General features: G+C 38.2%; 1 protein-coding gene and 2 long non-coding RNA genes across 5 annotated transcripts in view; 1 reads left to right on the top strand and 2 right to left on the bottom strand.

Annotated features, from left to right (window-relative positions):
• Nucleotides 1–503: 503 nt before the first annotated feature.
• LOC127548534 (uncharacterized) lies at nucleotides 504–3,355 on the bottom strand. Its single transcript, XR_007950416.1, has 2 exons — nucleotides 2,838–3,355; nucleotides 504–714 (listed from the first exon to the last, which is right to left on the bottom strand). It is a non-coding gene; the product is annotated as an uncharacterized LOC127548534 (long non-coding RNA).
• Nucleotides 3,356–6,842: 3,487 nt separating this feature from the next.
• The window catches only part of LOC127548531 (defensin-A2-like), a 14,475-nt gene continuing 2,063 nt past the window's right edge, over nucleotides 6,843–19,254 (top strand). The window contains exons 1-2 of one of the 3 annotated variants that reach the window (XM_051975981.1): nucleotides 6,843–7,055; nucleotides 8,288–8,498. In XM_051975981.1, the coding sequence (XP_051831941.1) occupies nucleotides 6,908–7,055; nucleotides 8,288–8,400 (261 nt within the window). In that variant the 5' untranslated portion in view covers nucleotides 6,843–6,907 and the 3' untranslated portion in view covers nucleotides 8,401–8,498. Of the gene's footprint in view, nucleotides 7,056–8,287; nucleotides 8,499–18,960; nucleotides 19,172–19,254 lie in introns of those variants that run through there. The other 2 variants (XM_051975978.1, XM_051975980.1) reach the window with 2 other exon arrangements.
• Nucleotides 13,318–15,986, bottom strand: LOC127548536 (uncharacterized). Its single transcript, XR_007950418.1, has 2 exons — nucleotides 15,558–15,986; nucleotides 13,318–13,544 (listed from the first exon to the last, which is right to left on the bottom strand). It is a non-coding gene; the product is annotated as an uncharacterized LOC127548536 (long non-coding RNA).

The following is a 19,254-nucleotide window of genomic DNA, read 5'->3' as shown; positions in this document are numbered from 1 at the left end:
TGTGTAGTCAAAAGTCCATTATTTAATCTTTTTGGGTCTCAATTACTTTGTCTGAAATATGAAGGTGACATGATACAATGGGAAGAGCAATGGATTTGAAATCAGGAGACTAGAGTTAGAATCCCCATGGTGCCAAGCATTACATATGTGATTTTGTGCAAACATTTCTTGCCTTTGGAGTTCATTTTCTTCCTCTATGAAATGGGGATCACACTGGATGATATCTAAATTCTGTTATTTTACTTATATTGGTACTTTGACTTTCTGAGAAGAGAACATTCAATACCATAGAAATGGGGAGTTGGGTAATTTCATTAAAGTTTAAGACAAATGCCAGCTATTATCTTTATCCAAAAAATTAGGGAAGGAGCATCTGACCAGAGAGACCAAGAACTCTAATGGAGAAATAAATGAATCAATGACCCACTGATAGACCTATTGAGCTTTAAAAGTGACAGTACTTCTAGAAAACAACTTATGCAGTGACAACACAGACACAAATCTCAAAGGATGCTATTTTAATTGCATGAATAGGGTTCAGAAGAGTGGAGAGTCAATAAGTAGATCCCAAGGAAATCCAGATAGATCCATGTTGCTCATTGTTCTAAAAGCAGCAAATATAATATGCCTTCCCTCGGCAAAGGCCTTTCCTCTTAGTTATTGGACAGCTTCTTCTGCAGGTACAGCGTTCTATGGTTAATTTTCTATTTTGCCCTGTGAAAAAAGATTGGGACAGTTTGTCTTGCAATTCAGCTCAGCCACTCCAAATTTAGCTCCATACTACTGTGCTTGCTGATTAAGGTCCCTAACCATCAAACATGATTCACAGGGTGAGTGGGGTATAGTAGTTGGAATCCTGCAAGTTTCAGATTCCACCTAAGATACTGACAAGTTTTGTGACCTTGATTAAATCATATAATCATATAATATAATCTTTACATTAAATTATATAATAAATAATCTTTATTTATATATAAATCATATAAATTAAATCATAAACTTTGTACTTCAGGTTCCTCATCTTGAAAATGAAGACATTAAGCCTAGAAAATCTTTAATGTCCCTTCTAGCCCTAAATCACTCATCTATAATTATTAAATATTTGATGATGAATTGACTATCCTAATCACAAGACTTCTGAAAGCTCCACATAATAACACAGACTGATACTTTTTAAAGTGCTTATATTTGCTCAGCATCCTTTTATGAACCCAGATAGAAGCTGGTTTACTGGCCTGACCCTTATTCATTTGTGACCCTGTACGCCTTCATTTGGATACCAATTCCAGCCCTTGATGTTTAGAATTCTGGAAAGATTATAGAAGCATGGTAACAGGATCCCCAGGTCTAAAAGGGATTTTAAAGTCCATTTAGTTCAGCCTTCTCAGTTTCTTTATGAGGATGCTGAGGCTGAAAGGGACAAAATTGTTTGTTACACAGCAAATTAATGGAAAAATCTAAAACTACATCCTATGATTCTCGGAAGTAGGGTTAAAGGTTCTTCATGGAGCTATATAAGCCAATACTTTCCCAACAAGGATCAGGATGTACAGAGTTATACCTTTTGCTTTATTATTCTGAAGTGAGGAACTGATTAGATTAAAAGCTTGCTCTTCTTGGTGAGAGAAGATATGACTTTAGACTCAGGACTGGAAGGATCACTGAGACCACATAGTCTAACTCCCTTATTTTACCAATGAGCCAGAATGAGGTTAGAGAAATCAAATGGTTAGCCCAAGATTTCCCAGGTCTGAAATACTAGGACAGAGTACTCAAGAAATGGTGGAAAGGCTTTGGGGTAACAATGAGGATAATAAAGAGAGACAGAGAGAGATCTTCACCAGCACACAACTAAAATGGGGCATAAATCAGGATATCTATGTGTGTAGTAGTGGGAGAGATAGAGACCAACTGCCCAAGGGAATTAGAAAATTCGCCCTATTTGAGGATCTACTAAAAGTTCTGTTCTCATCTTAGGCAAGTCATTTAATTTCCTGAATCTCATGAACCAGTTTTCTCACCCAAATAACTTACTAGGTCCATTCCAACTCAAGAACAATGTCTCTATGCTTATGTGGACTCAGAACATGAAAATCCACATCTACATGCAGACTCTGATTATGCTAGTAGAGTTGCGGAAGGAGTGTTTTTTTGGTAATTCCTGTCTTATCTCCTGATAAAACAGGGTCATTTTTTTTTCCTTTTTATTTCTTCATCTCATGCATTGAGGCCACCTTGCCTTTTCTCTATCTCTCTGTCTCTGTATATGTTTCTCTGTGTCTTTTTCTCATTCTCTCTTTGACTCTCTGTCTCTCCTTCTTCTGTCTCTCTGTCTCTGTCTCGCTTATCTCTCTTCCTTTTTATGTTTCTGCCTCCTTCCATTTCTATTTCTCTTTTCACTTCAATTCTCCGTTTCTCTTTCTCTTTGCAACATCTTGTGTGTGTCTCTCTCTCCATCTCTCTTTCTTCCTCTCTCATCTCTCTTCCTCTCTGTGTGTTTCTCTATCTCCTTCCATTTCTATCTCTCTTTTCACTCCCATCCTCCCTTTCTCTTTCTCCTTGCTACATTTTGCTCTAAAGAAAGCATGTGAATGGACAATGAGGGATATTCTCTAAAGACTATAACTTTTCTAATTGAGTAGGTTTCCTCTTCAGTGGAAAAAAATCTGGACTCTGTAAAAACCAGTCAAAAAGAGGTTAATATAAAGACCATCATTTTTGACTCTTGTATGCCTGTGTGAATCCACAAGAGACATACTTACTTTTCCCTCTATCTAGACATCTAGTCATTCCCATGTCCACGTTCTCCTAACTGACCTACCACAATGTTCTCTTACCTTGAGTGGACAAGAGGAAGTCTTGAGGGCCATCTTCATTCAGAATCAGTTGATCAGCTTCCCCATCCTCTTCTTCCTTCATCTCTCTTCCAGGTTCCATTTCTTCCTCCTGAAAACTGAGTCCTCTATATTCTTCTTCATTTATGGCTGTGGCTTTTGCAGCCAAGAAGAAAATGCCTAAGAGGAGACAGAGAGATTTCATGGTACTAGTCAGACTGGAAATTCTGAGTCACTGAATAAAAGCAGGAACTGAAGTTCTCCCAATAGTGCTGATGGAAAAGGCTCATGGCTATATTTATACAGAGCTTTTAGATGTAGGACAGTGGCTCAGATGTTGACAGGAGGTAATGACTGATACCTGCCCCTTTGATGTTCTTTTGATCTGTATCCTTGACCCTTTCTAGACTTCATCTAGAAAGAATTACTCATTCCCCATCTGGCTCCTTATCTTCTGGTAGAGTTATGTCTATGGGCTCTTTGTGCTTCCTTCTTGAGACAGAGATGTTGCTTCCCTTACTTCTTCCTGAAACCCAATGAGTATCTATTGTTACCAAGTTCTCTCCCTTTCCTGTTAGTATGGCACTTGATGTGCTAGAATTCATCCATATAATATTCCCCAGAGGAGCTAGTAGACACTGGAGAAAGAGGACTGAATAAGATGACAGATAGTTCTGAGCTGTGATACTGGCCAGGGTACTAATCAAATTGGGACACTGCCTGTCTATGGTAACCAAATTTCTATCATAACAATGAAGTCTGGTGGGAGCAAAGAAGTTGGGATGTCGACTTAGAAAGTTTGGATAAATGTATCCTGAGGTGACTTGATTTGGGACCCAATTATGGGCAAGAAAAAAATTTTTTTTAATATTTAGGATTTTGGTATTTGTATCTGATATCCCTGCGAACTGCCTTTCCAGATACTTTTCATCTCCTAACTGAGTGCTTTTATCTTCCTAAACTGTTATTCACTGTCTTGGACACTATATTTACCTGAGAATGGGATTGGAATATGTATTTAAGGGACAATTTTAGTTTTAGTTTTTGGAAACTTCAGGCTTAGAGTGTACTAGAGATTGAAGAGCAAGTACAACAGAGTTCTTCATCTTGAAGACTGAAAACTTTGAGTTACTCCTTTAGGCTGTTCTAGGCTTTAGCTTCTTTAGATGAAAAGTCAAGATTGTTATACTTATTGGTCTGCCTTGAAAAGTATGATGAGAACTGTTTAAGACAACTGACCTAAATTATTTATCATAAGTACAAAGCACTGAGTGCAGAGTGTATCTGCCTTCTGGAGCCATGTCGTCTGTGATCAGTGGAGTTATAGATCAGGCCGCATTACCGCAGACTTGGGAGCATGAGCCACATCAAGAGTACATAGCAGGCTGATGTTTCCTCAGGTTCTCTGTTAGGGTATCCCCTGAGGTTTTTCCCTGGGTATCTAACATGATTAAGTTTACCTCTCTATTGCCTCCTGACTCTCCTGCATATTCTATAAGGAAAGGGCATAATGGATTTACTCTTGGAGTAAGGAAAACTTGATTTCAAAATCTACTTCAGATATTTCCTAACTCTGTAATCGTGAGCAAATCACACCTTCTCACTTTCCTTATTTGTAATAAGGTGATAACAGTGCTATCCTAGTGTAATTATGAAGAACACATGAGGTAACATTTGTAGATCTTTTGCAAATGTTATAATTCTCTACAAATATTAGTTTTTAATATTCCCACCTTTTAGAGTTTGCTATTTTTTGATACCCATAGTGCCCTCTACTCCTTACTACCTCCTTACCAAATTCTACCAACCCTTTATGATCCAAATTATTTCTCTCTACCTTCCTTTTCCCTGGAAACTTTAGCTCTACTTGGTCTCACCTTTCTTTGATCTTCTGCAGGACTGACAGTTTGGAATCCCCTTTCACCCAAAACAAATCTTTTCATTTTTAACTCATTAGTTTTAGTGTATTTGGTTATGCTTCCCAACTAGACTGATGGAGCCTGTGTCTTTTAGTATCCCTAGTATGGAAAAGGGCACAGAAAAGTGTTCAAGAATTTGACAAAGTAGTTATATTACAGGATTTTGGATGCAGAAAAATACTTAAGACAAAACATTTTAGGATCTACCCTTCTGGGTGTATTTGGGATACTCAGAAAGTTCTGTGTGGCTTTGACTACATTTGACTCCAAGTTGCTTTACATTAGGAGTAAATCCAGTAGGATTTCATTCCACAACATAACTTGTACAAGTGATCCATGATCACTTAAGTATTTCCTTTTGAATTTAATCAAATAACTTAAGGCACAAAAAATATATTGTCTTTTTCTAAGTTAGCTTTTACTAGAGTGTTTTTTTTTCCTTAAGGAGCAGCTTGAGAGGGCATCTCAATTTACAGTCCTCGATGCTGTAATGGAAGTAGCATTATACATAGAAGTCAGGAGCCAAGGGTTTCAGTCTCAAGTTATACTTTATCCCTATCATTGTTCAGATTTTATCTCTCCCTATTTAGGTTTCCTCAGTCGTGAAGAAAAAATTAAGTCAGAACAATGAAGAAAATGAGGATATTTAGCCTAAAGAAGAAAAAACTCAGGGAAAGTATCACAACAACTGAACCATTGAACATGGGTAGGGGACTCATACCCAAAATGATCTCATAATTGGATTCTCTCTTACACCCAATTTAACAACTATAAAGGACAGGAAGTGAAGAAAAGAGGGAGTGAAATCTATAAAACTAATAAGGGAAATGATACAATTAATCATATGAGAAATGATGAAGTTCTAACAAGGATTGAGTTTACTAAACTGAGAGAAGGAGAAAAATAGGAAAAAAATTGTGAAGAGAGAATAATAAGCTTTAGTGACTGACTGGATATGGGACTCATAAAAAGGAACAGTCAAGGATGATTTCAGGGTCATGCAGCTTGAGTATATGGAAGGATTGTAGTACCATCCAACATGTCTGGAGACGTTATGGATTTGGCAGACTTTGTTAAAAATTACATTTTGGACTTTTTAGTTTGAAATGGCTGTAACGTTCTCATAAAACATACCCAGTGTACTACTAATAATGTAGGAATGAAATTCAATAGAAATATTTAGGAATAGATTTGGGAATCGCCCACCACTATTTCTTTAGAGAAATGATCAAAAGAGAGCTTGTGTCAACTTTGAGAGATGTTCATATTTCAGGATGGCAGAAAATTTGTATAAAAGGGGGACTTTCGGAAGTCTTTGGGCCTGAGATATACAAGTGATAAGCCAAGTATCAGAGACAGAAAAGAAGAAATGAGAGCAAAGAAAGAAGGAATGGATGCTGGAAAATGTTAATCTCATTTTAAATGAAGCCAAAGGAAAAGCCAATTCATTTAGATACTAAAATGTTTATTGTGAGCCTTGGAGAGCATGGTGAATTGAGTGATATCATAGGAAAATAGATTGGGGAAAACTTAGAAAACAATTGACATTGTGGAAATGGAGAAATAAACTTTTGTAAATCTTCATTTTCAGGATAGAGAAGATGGGAGTGCTTTTTGGTAATAGAAAAAACAATGTATCAAGATCTCGATGTTCTTCCCATAAGATGGCAACCAGAAGTGAACAAAATGTTTTGAGTGAGCAATACTTCACATGGAGATTTAGCTACATTTGGAACAAAAACTAGCAATGCCAAGGCTTTCATGGACAACTTGGCCTCTGAATAACATAAAGGAAGTTGGCTGGAGTTTTTCTGCTTAACCTGAAGGATTCCTAAGATGTGTCCCGGCCATGTAGGAAACAAATACTCAAGCAGATGGAGAATAGGCAGAGAATAAACAAATGAGATTCAGGATATATGTGGATGGATCTATGTGATCAGAAGAACATCAAAGCAGCTTTAGGAGAGAAGAGATGACATCAGACTAACCTGTTCTCGGGAAATCTTTATCTTTCCCTTTTTTGTGCGTTTCAGACTCTGATCCTACCCCCAAAACTCTGATATAAATAGGGGATCTGTTTTTCTCTGCTCACTAGAGACAAGCAGGCTGCTGCTATTTCACTGGTGACTCTGAAGCACCAGGAACTTTCCCACCATGAAGATCTGCTTTCTTCTCATAGCTGTTGTCTTCATGACAATCCAGGCCCAGCCACAGAGAAATGAAGAAGAGATGCCGTCTCAGGAAGAGGCTGTGGCTGAGAGCCAGTTTCCTGAAGCAGAAGGTTCTGACATAGTGGCTTCAGGTAAGAAAAGGATACTGCTGTGGAATGAGAAGAGCTCCAGCCTGAGGGACAGGAGACTTAGATTCTAGTGTCATCTCGACCCAAAGTTGGAGAGTATTAGCGAAGAAGGGCCAGGGCTGGAAGAGTGCCAGTTGGTGAAGGGTTTGAAGTACCACATGTGGTTTATGTTTGGCCCCAGACATAGAGACACCACCATAGGGAGTCCCTGGAGCTTAGTAAGAGGGAGATAGAGGGTCCTGACCATAACCACAGGTTAGGAATATCATGGAGAATAAACTGAAACAGGGGAGAAGTGAGGCAAGAAGGACAATGAACAATCCAGGCAATTAGAGCCTCCATCTAGGTATGGTGGTTATGACAATGGAGAAAAGTTGGTATAGATGTGTCATAGAGATAGAAATGGCAAGAGTTATCATTTATCCGACACACGAAGAGAGGAAAAGGAAGCAGCAAAGGACACCATAGATTTTAATGGGGGTGACTAGAGGAGGGTACAGCTCTCACAAGAAGACTTGGGAGGATCAGAAGAGATGGATTTAGGGTAAAAGAGAACGTATTCTATGTATGACATGTTGAGCTTGAGGTGCCTTTGGGACATCCAGCTAAAAACAGGCAGTTGCTGATGCAGGACTAGAGCACAGGAAAGAGCTTAGGCCTGAAGGCATAGATTGGGAATCACTTGCATAGAAATGTCTTATGATCCTAAGCGGGTTGGATGACACAGTGGCTTTCTGTCTGACTATAGGACTTGTCAGGGTGTTATAGGAAGGGCTATAATCCTTGAACATTTAGTGCAAACCCTGAATTCATAACATACGCAAAATGAAGTCCAATGATGGGAGAGTCTTTGCTCCCACTGACATAATAAGGATTATCAGGGCTACAACTCTAGTCTCTTGATTTTCATTCTAGACCTGGAGCCTTTCCACCCTCTACTTGTGTTTCAGGAAAAGGATGCAGTGGAAGGAGGAGAATCCTTCTTTCATTTGACCGTTGCCACACATTTTTGTCCCCAAGTCTGAAAGACTGGTACATAGATTGTCACTATGACCATGTTCTCATGTATGGGCTTTTGAGTGGAGGGAAAGGTGGAATGCAGATATCAGTGTGGTAAATGTCCAAGCTTCTCTTGGCCTTGTAAAAGATAAAAAAGAGTGGAAGAGAATGCCCTCCCTATGGGAGGTCCCTCCGACTTCCCAGTATTACTCATTGATTCTCTTCCTTTTCTTCAGATGCTCAACAGAGAAAAATTACCTGCTATTGTAGAAGTCGCTGCAGATTCCTGGAAAAGCTTTCTGGGAGTTGCCGGATCAATGGTATATATTACCGACTGTGCTGTAGATAAGTCAGAGAACTTCTTGAACCAACTGAAGTATTGAGAAGACCATCACTATTAATTCTTGTAATCCCCTTTCTCTAACCCAAATATAATTCTAGCATCAAGTTCCTGGTGTGAGTCTGGCTTTTGCATATTGTATATGTGTGACCTCCTTGAGACTATTTCTCCATAATTATCTATGAAGTTGTGCCAAGTAAGAGAGTGAACAGTAGTTGGTATGGTGAATGATTCTCCGGAGTTGTTTCTTATTTCATATAGGAGGCTGGAATTGCAAATAAATGATACCCTCCACCCATACATACACAGTTGCGCCTAATTTATCCTGATGTACAAACTACCCATCCTCTTATTTTACTAGGAATTTGTTGTATTGCTTCACCTACCCCCACTTTCTTCTCTAAAGCTCCATGGAGGGGAGTAGAGAAGTGAATGGCCTGGGATAGCAATTGTAATCAACCCTAACCTGATTTCCATTTCAAGTATGGCCTTGCAATTTAAAAATAAGGAATAAACTACTCTTCACTCTCCCACACCCATTACATTCCATATATTCTCTTGATTTACAGAGATGAAATCTTTACTTATTTTATTTATTGTATTCTATCTTACTATTCAATCACTGGATTTCTGCTTAATCTTTCATGAATTCCATTCCCCTCATAAAGCATCGTGAAAATGGAATAATTAGAGGAAGAATGAAATTAGACCTATAGAACTCTAGTGACCACATTTACATGTTTAAGCCTTTAATATCTAGCTGACTGAATAATCTGACAAAAAAAATGGAAAATGATGCATACAAGAAGGGCTGTGGGAAAACGAGGGAAAACCATTACTGATGGAGTTTTGAACTGATCCAGCCATCGGAGAGAACAATTTAGAATTATGCCCAAAGGACTATCAAACTCTACATATACTTTGATCCAGCAATTGATCATAGCCTTGTGAAAGGACTTCAGCACATCTCAAGCTCATCAAAGATCATCTTCTAGGCAAGCCAAACAATGAACATTTCTCCAGCACCCAATCCCCAAAATGAGTGGTTAGTGTCTCCAGTGAAGTTTTTTGCTAGCATTTATGATCTTTTATTTACTGAAAAACTAAGCAAAATCAAAAATACTGATTGAGCACATGGAATCTTAATAGTAGCTAATAAGAAGATGGTGCTTTACGAATATTTCATTTGATCCTCAAAACAACATTGGGTCAGGACCGAAGACAGATTAGACAATTTCTATTTCTTTTTGCAAAGTTCACATTGCCTTTCCTATTTTTCTTCTAACTGTCTTTTAAGGTCCTTTTTTAATTCTTCCAAAGGAACCTTCTGAGTTAGAGATAATTCATAAACTCTTTGAGACTTCATCTGGAGACTTTTTGCCTTTAGTTTGAGGACTGTTCTTCCTGTCTCCATAATAGCTATCTATGGTCAGAGCTTTTTTTTTCCTTTTTGTTCATTTTTGAAAGTTGAGATCTGTTCCTAGCATAAAGGGGAAATTGTTCCTCTATGCAACAATAGATATTTTACACTGTTCTGTGGCTGCTGCTGCCTCATTCTTCCCATTCTGGGTGGGCATGTGCAAGTCCCACTTGTTAAGCTGGGGTTCAGGGGCTCACTACTTGCTTTCTATGGCTGCACTGAAAATCACACTACTAGTCTACTGTTCAACTGATTTCTGAATCATGACAGAGTATCCAGCACTGCTAGTTAGTCTAAGACCCCTCACTAGATTTCCATGTAGTTCCTATCTGTGTCCAAAAGAGATTTAAAAAGGGAAGAAAACCTATTTGTACAATAAATTAGGATTATAGATTTAGACCTGGAAGGGCCTTAGAGACCATCTGAATCAGCCCTCTCTTTTTCAGATACAGAAATTGAGGCTCAGAGAGGTTAAATAACTTATCCAATGGTCAGATAGCAGATAGTGTAGAAGTGAGTATTTTCTGGCTGTTTTTACCACTTGCATGTGGTCTGTATGAAGGTTTCAGACTTCAGAGGGATCATCTGATAATGAGATGGCATAGAACTTTGCAATGACCTCCATTGAGAGCTAGAAGAAATGGATGCTGAGACTACTAGACAAGAAAGAAAAACATCATAGTAGCAAATAGAGTATTGAAAAAAAAGATGCAAAATAAAATAAGATATCAAAAATAAAAATAAAGCCATAAAGAATAAAATAGCTAACATTTATAGAGAAATTATTATGTGCCAAGCACTATGGTAACAATTTTATATTTATTAACTCATCACAACCATTCTGAGAGTCAAGGATTCCTATTATATTATAGATGAGAAAACTGAGACAAATTGAGGTTAATGACTTACTAGGGTCATAATAGTAATAAGTGCCTGGGGTTACATTTACATTTTGCTCTTCTTGCCTTCATATTCAGAGCCTTTTCTACCCCATAAAATTCTCCTGTCTATTAATAAAAAGACTCTGATGTATCTCAGACATGGGATCCCACTTTAATTACAATGACTTTGGGAATGAGGAGTTTCAGAAAGAAGTTCATTCTGAGCTTTTCTTAGGATGGCTGTCCTTCCAAACTAATCAAATATATTACTGGGGTACTTTTCCCAGATCTCTTCTCTCTGTGTGGGGAAGTGCATCTAAGGGTCAATGAGTTATGGAAAGTAGATTTCCTTGAATAATGGCCCAGGATAAGTTCAGGCCTTCCCTGGAGGATCTCTCATATTATATAGTGTTCAATCATGAACAATGTATGTACTAATGGACCAATGCCCCCTAGAGAAAACTAAGTGTTTGGCAGGTGCCTCTTTAGGATCATCTCTGTTTCTAGGCCCCAATGCCTGACCAGCCCTACATTCTCAGATGGCCAGACAAGGAGTAAATAGACTGTTAGAACTGTTGACACCAAAATATATTTCTGAAGAAATGTTGTTTCCACTCAACATTTTGTTTTATTTTTTGTTTGTTTGTTTTGTTTTGTTTTGTTTTTCCTTCTCTCTCCAAATCTCAGTATATCCCTGTTCTTGTCTAGGACTTGATGCTCCCTCTGGGATCCCAACTATGTACATGAATATTTTATTTGGGGGAACACAAAGTATGAGGTTTACCACAATGTGACTGTAGGAAAACTGGGTTCCTTTCAATTCAACACAAAGAAAAAAGTAACAGTCACAATACACAGACATGAGCCTTTAAGAGATGATTGAATGAATACACATAATATATTGTTTCTTCAAAGAATTTGTCCCTGGCATATATACTCCTATGTCATCAGTTAGCCATTCATTTGAACCAATTGCAAAGGGGAGCAGTAGAGAGAGCAGTTTTTTACAACTGCTGAAAAGTAGCATGTATTTGTCTTTAATGGAGCCTCAAGGAGATCAGAATCAAGAAGTAGAATGGCAGCTGTCCAAGGTGAGAGTCAGGACACAAGGATTCTAGTCTCTGCCAGATATAACTTAGTTCCTATATAGTCATGAGCAAGAATTCTCTCCTCTTTCTCCCTAAAATGAATTAGCACACACAATCTTTAAGGTCTCTTTCAGCTCTGATAGTCCATAAAGTTATGGAAGCTTGATGACCCAGTTATGGAAGATTGATGAAGGCTAAGATAGGTCAGGAAAGCAAAGGGAAGACCATCTAAACCTGTGTGTGACAGTGAAAAACATCTTAGCCTTGAAAAAGATGACAAGGGCTCAAATTCCAGATCTGATATTGATTACCTGTGTATTCTTAGGCAAATTATTTAACTTTTCAGGGCCTCAGCTTCCAGATCTATTAAATGAAGGAGCTGAATCTGGTGTTCTACAAAATCTCTTCTACTTTTTAATCTATGAAATAAGCATAACAGCAGGCATATAAAAGCCCAAAATACAGTGAGCTAGAGAGGAAGCTACAATAGAAGCCTACCTTTAAATACCACTGGGGTATGTTAATGTTCAGAAGACAGTTTAGTGACTGTGGTGACAGTAGCTTTTCAAAAAGTAGCCTTCATGACGCCTTTATTTGAATAAATTGGTAGAGATGGTATTGAGCTAAAAGGGATTAGGTCAGAAAAGAAGGATGCAGTTTACATGACTTAAGAAATCAGGTAGGTCTTGACATTATCCAGGACAAGCCCAGAATGATTTTTTGAATCCATAAAATAAGATCAAAGAAGTGTTCCCAAGTGTTATCTGTATTTGGAAAGTTCTAGTTGTTTGAGATTGCATTAGCATATGAACTCAAATCAGAGGTAGAATTTTCTTATCAAGTGACAATGGTATCTGACTAAGGCAGTGCTGAGAGGAAATGAAAAAACAAATTTTTTAGCTTCCTGAAGTGAATGTGGATTTTAGGGCAAAGCAAGTTCTCTTTCTCATGTTGTTTGATGGTATATGAAAAGGAGGATGAAAAACTATTTTGGTTCTAATCTCACCTTGGGACTTATTAATTGTGTGGTCAAAGGTCCCTTAGTTAACTTTTCAGGGCCTTAATTACCTTTAATTGAAATATAAAGGTGATATGATATCATGAAAAGAGCAATGGATTTGAAATCAGGAGATTAGGGTTAGAATCCCATTGTGCCAAGCATTACACATGTAATTTTGAGCAAACATTTCATGCCCTTGGAATCCATTTTCCTCCTCTATAAAACTGGGAGTCACACTGGGGAATGATGTTTAAGTTCTGTTATCTTAATTATAAGATCAGCAGCAGCAGCAGCTTCTTGTGAGAAAAGAACATTCAATACCATAGAAATGGGAATTGTATAATTTTATTAAAGATTAGATAAATGTTAGCTGTTGTTTTTATCCAGAGTATTAGGGAAAGAGCCTCTGACCAGAGAGCCCAAGATTTCTAAGGGAGAAAATAAATGAGTCAATGGCCCATTAAGAGATGTAATGAGATTTAGAAGTGACAGAATTTCCAGAAAACACTTTGTTCAGTGACCACACAGACACAAATCTCAAAGGATGATATTTTAATTGCATGAATAGGGCTCAGAAGTGTGGTGAGTCAATCAGTAGATTCCCAAGAAAAGCCAGAAATCTCTTTGTTGTTCATTGCTCTCTGAAGTTCAGGAAGAGCAACAAAGATGTTTTGAGGAAGACTCAGAGCAACGACCTCTTCTCATTTCTGTTGGACAGTTTTTTCTGCAGGAACAGCGTTTAAAGATTAGCTTCCTATTTTGCCCTGTGCAGAAAGAAGATTGGGAGAGTTTGTCTTGCAATTCAGTTCAGCCTCTCCAAATTTAGCTCCCTCCAACTGTGCTTGCTGACCAAGGTGCTTAATCATAAAGCATGGTTCTTAGAGTGGGTGGGGTATAGTAGATGGAAACCTAGAAGGTTCAGATTCCATCTAAGATACTTACAAGTTTTGTCATTTTAATTAAATCACATAGCCTCTCTGAGCCTCAAAATCCTCATCTTAAATATGAGGCATTGGCTTAGAAATTCTTTAAAGTTGCTTCTAGCTCTAAGTCACTCATCTATATTATATGTTTGATGATTAATTGATTATCCCAATAGCCTAATCACAAGACTTCTGAAATCTCCAGATAATAAGACAGACTACAAACCATCCAGGTGATTTTTTCCCAAAGCCCTTATCTCCCAACATCTCTTTATGAACCGAAAGAGAACTTGGCTCACTGGCCTGACCCCATTCACTTGTGGTTAAGTAAGCCTTCCCCTGGAGACCAATTCCAGCCCTTGGTATTTGGAATTCTGGGAAGATTGTAGAGGCATAGTAGTAGGATCATCTGGTCTAGAAGAGATGTTAAAGTCCATCTCGTTCAGCCTTCTCAGTTTCTGTATGAGGCCATTGAGGCTGAGAGAAAATGATTTGATTCACAGCAAGTTAGTGAGTTGCAAAATTAAAAACCAAATCCTGTGACTCTTGGAAGTTCCTTAATGGAGCTGTATAAGCCAACACTTCCCCAACAAGGACCAAGCTGAAAACAGTTATATCTTTCAGTTTATTATTCTGAAGTGAGGAGATGAACAGATAAAGAGATTCTTCCTCTACATGAGAGACCATAGGATATTAGACCACCGAATAGAAGGAATCATATATTCCAAGTCCCTTGGTCTACAGATGACCTAGAAGGAGATTAGAGATACTGAGGGATTGGCCCAAGATTTCCCAGGTCTGAAATACTAGGACAGGTTAGTCAAAAAATGGTGGAAAGGCTTTGCGGTGTTAATGAGGATGTTAAAGAAAGAAAGAAAGATCTTAACCAGAACACAACAAAAATGTGTAATAAATCAGCTCATCTATGTATGTCGTGGAGGGATAGGTAGAGACCCACTGCCCAAGTGGATAATGAAATGCTCCCTATTTGAGGATATGATAAAAATTCTGTTCACATCAGTATTTCTGAGGTCAAAAACACTGAGTCCAAAGCCTAGTCCTAATATTTTCTACCTCTTTGTCTTTAGGCATATCATTTAATTTCCTGAATTTCCATAACTCTCAGTTTCTTCATCCAAATGACCTTCAAAGTCCCTTCCAACTCAAAAGAAATGAGTCTATGAACATGAAACCTGAGAATAAGAAAAACCACATCTACATGCAGAGTCTGAGCAATATTGGTAGGGCTAGGGGAAGGCTATTTCTGGTTATTCCTGTCTTACCTCCTGGTAAAATAGGCTCACTTTGACATTTTCATGTCTTTACATGCACTGAGGTCACCTTGCTTTATCCTTTACCTCTCTGTACCTGTCTCTGTCTCTCTATGTCTGTCTTTATGTTTTCTTTCTCTCCTTCTTTCCATCTCTCCCTCCTCCCTTTCCTTCCCCTTCCTACCCTTTCTCTCTTTCTATTTCTCTTTCTTTCTCCCTTCTTCTCTGTTTGTTTCTGTCTCCTTCCATCTCTATTTCTCTTTTCTCGCCCATCTTCCCTTTCTCTTACTCCTTGCTACATTATATTTTTTTTAAAAAAGCATGTGAATGAAAAATGATGGATTTTTGCCAAAGAGAATATATAAATTTTCTAATTAAATAGGTTTACTGTCCAGTGGGGAAAAAAATCTGGACCTTGTACAAAGCAATCAAGAAAAAGTAAACATGAAATCTATCATTTTTGACTCTCGTATGCCTATGTGAATCTACAAGAGACATACTTTTTTTTTCCTCTCTATCAGGATGGTCTGGGCATTCCCATGTTCAAATTCCCCTAGCTGACCCTGGCATCATGTCGTCTTACCTTCAGCCAATGTGGCCAGAAGGAAATCTTGAGGGCCATTCTCATTCAGCAGCAATTGGACAGCTTCCCCACTCTGTTCTTCCTTCATTTCTCTTCCAGGTTCCATTTCTTCCTCCTGAAAACTAACTCCTCTATATTCTTCCTCTTTTTCAGTTGCAGCTTTTGCAGTCAAGAAGAGAAGGCCTAAGAGAAAGCAGAGAGACCTCATGATTCTAGTCAGGCTGGGAATTCTGAGTGACTGAGTTAAAAAACAGGAACTGAAGTTCTCCCAATGGTGCTGATGGAAAGGAGCCATGGCTGTATTTATACAGCTCTTTTAGGTGCAGGACAGTAGCTTAGATGTTTACAGAAGTTAATGACTGATTTGATGTCCCTTTGATGTCCTTTTGATCTGTTCCCTTTTGACTCTCTCAGTCGATCTAGACTCCATCCAGAAAGAACTTGTAAAAAATTACTCACTCACCATCTGACTCCTTATCTCCTGCTAGAGCCATGTCTATGGGCTCTTTGTGTTTCCTTCCTGAAACAGAGATGTTCCCTCATTTACTTTCTTCCTGAATCCCAACTAGTAGCTATGGTAACCAAGGTCTCTCCCTTTCCTTTCAGTTTGGCACCTGGTGTGCTAAAATTTATCTGTATACTATTCCCCAGCGGAGCTAGTAGACACTGGGAAAAGAGGACGAGATAAGGTGACAGACAGTCCTTAGCAGTGATATTGGCCAGGGTACTATTCAGACTGGGCACTGCCCGACCATGGTCACCAACTTTCTATCACAACAGATAAGTCAGTTGGGAACAAAGGAGTTGAGATGTCAATCCAAAAAGATGGTATGAATGTGTCCTGAGGTGAATTGATCTGGGATCTAATTATGGGCAAGAATAAATTTTTAAAAATTCTTTGGTAGATTGCTTCTGAGTTATCTGGGAACTCCCTTCCCAGATGCTTTTCATCTCTTTGCTGACTGCTTTTATATTCTTAAAGTGTTATTCACTGTCTTGGGTACTACTGTTACCTGAAGTGGGAATGAAATATGTGTTTAATGGATAGATTAGTTGTTGGAACCTTCAAGCCAGAGGCAAAGATAGAGCAGAGAAGATTCCACCACATTGCAGTCTGAAGGCTTTAAGTTACTCCTTTGGGTTGTCCTGGGCTTTAGTTTTTTTTGTTTTGTTTTGTTTTGTTTTTCAGTAGCAGTTTTTTGGTTTTCAAAATATTTGTAAAGATAGTTTTCAACATTCACCCCTGCAAAATCTTTTGTTCAAAATGTTCTTCTTCCATTCCCCACCACCAACCCTAGACAGCAAGTAATCCAATATATGTTATATGTTTGCATTTCTTTATACATATTTCCACAATTATCATGCTGCACAAGAAAAATCAGATCAGAAAGGAAAAAATGAGTAAAAAAGCAAGCAAACAACAACAAAAAGGTGAGTACTATGTTGTGATCTGCAGTCAGTTCCCAAAGTCCTCTCTCTGGAAACAGATGGCTCTCCCCATCACAAGTCTACTGCGTTGGCCTGAATCACCTCATTGCTGAAAAGAGCCAAGTCCATCAGAGTTGATTATCACATTATTTTTTCTTGCTGTCCTCTTGGTTCTATTCTCTTCACTTAGCATCAGTTCATTCAAGTCACTCCAGACCTCTCTGAAATCATCCTCCTGATAATTTCTTATAGAACAATAATATTACATAAAATTCATATACTATAACTTATTCAGCCATTCTACAAGTGATGTTCCTCGCCATGCTGTTTTCACTGTTTCCACTTCCTTGCCACTACAAAATGGGCTGCTATAAACATTTTTATTAGTCCTTTTCCCTTTTATCTGATTTCTTTGGGATAGAGATCTAATAGAGACACTGCTGGATCAAAGGGTATGCATATTTTGATAGCTCTTGGGGCATAATTCCAAATTGCTATCCAGAATATTTGGATCAATTGACAACTCTACCAACAATGTAGGAGTATCAGGGCTTTAGGTTCTTTAGATGAAAAGGGAAGGTTTTTATACTTTCTGGTTGGCCTTGGGGAGTTTGGTAAAGACTCATAAGGTAAGTTTGTTACCTTTTAACACCTACACTCTACTATTTCCTCCCATGTTACCAAATTCAACCAGCCGCGCACCATACAGATCATGGCTCAACACCTTTCTCTTCTCTGGAAACTTGAGGTTACTAATGTGAGAGAAGGGAAAAGATAGGAAAAAAATTTGTGAAGGGAGGATGATAAGACACTATGAAAGACTGGCTATTTGACTCATAAAAGGGAATGATCAAGAATGATTACAGGAATATGTACCAAGTATATGGAAAAATTGTGGTACCATCAAGCAAAATATGTCTGGAGAAGCTATGAGTTTGGTTTTAAAAAAATTAAAGTTAGATTTTAGACATATTCAGTTTGAAATGTCTGTGGTATTCACATACAATATCCAGTGTGCTCCTGGTAATATAGACATGAAGTTCAGTAGAGATATTTAGGATATGGATTCATAGGTTTGTGAGTTATCCCTTATTATTTATTTAGAAAGATGATTTTAAAAGAGGCTATAACAACTTTGAGACAACTTTGAGAAATGTTCATGTTTCAGAATGGCAGAATGATTGTATAAAGAAGGGACTCTCCCAGGAGCCCTTGGGCATTATATACATAAGAGACAAACTAATAATCAGAGACAAAGAGGGAGAAATAAGGGCAAAATGAGAAGGCAGAGATACCCAACAATAGAATGAAGCTAAAGAATGAACAATTCAATTAGAAATTAAAATATTATTGCTGACTTTGGAGAGCATGATGAATTGAGTGGTATCATAGGAAGCTAGACTGAAAAACTTAGAGAAGAATGAGCAGTGTGGAAATAGAGAGACAAAGTTTATAAATATCTGCAATCAGCATAAGAAGATAGAAGTGTTTTTTGGTAATCAAAAAGGACAATGTATAGAGTTTGCTATTTTTTCCCATAAGTTGACAATCATGAAAAACAAAATATCATGTATGAGCAATACTTCCCATGGAAATTTAAGTAAGTGTGGAACAAAATCTTGTAATGCCAAGGCTTTCATGGACAACATGGCTTCTGAATAACATAAAGGAAGTTAGCTGGAGTTTTCTGTTTAATCTAAAGAATTCCTAATTCCTAAGATGTGTCCCAATTATGTAAGAAGCAAATGCTCAGGCAGATGGGGAACAGGCAAAAAATAAACAAATGAGATTCTGGCACATATGAGGATGGATCTATGTGATTAGAAGAACATCAAAGCAGCTTTAGGAGAAAATAGATAACATCAGACCCACCTGTTGCCGGGAATTCTTTCTCTATCCCTTCTTTGTGGGTTTCGGACTCTGATCCTACCCCCAGAACTCTGATATAAATAAGGAATCCATTTTTCTCTGCTCACTAGAGACAAGCAGGCTGCTGCTATTTCACTGGTGAGTCCGAAGCACCAGGAACTTTCACACCATGAAGATCTGCTTTCTTCTCATAGCTGTTGTCTTCTTGACAATCCAGGCCCAGCCTCAGAGAAATGAAGAAGAGATGCCGCCTCAGGAAGAGGCTGTGGCTGAGAGCCAATCTCCTGAAATAGAAGGTTCTGACATAGTGGCTTCAGGTAAGAAAAGGATACTAACCTGGAATGAGAAAAGCCCCAGCCTGAGGGACAGGAAGTTTAGGTTCTAATCCCACCTAAGTCAC

The sequence above is a fragment of the Antechinus flavipes genome, chromosome 2, assembly GCF_016432865.1.
Source record: "Antechinus flavipes isolate AdamAnt ecotype Samford, QLD, Australia chromosome 2, AdamAnt_v2, whole genome shotgun sequence".
NCBI classification, from domain to species: domain Eukaryota; kingdom Metazoa; phylum Chordata; class Mammalia; order Dasyuromorphia; family Dasyuridae; genus Antechinus; species Antechinus flavipes.
The sequence above is the reverse complement of the archived record's forward strand: the minus strand, read 5'-3'. Positions and strand labels throughout refer to the sequence as shown.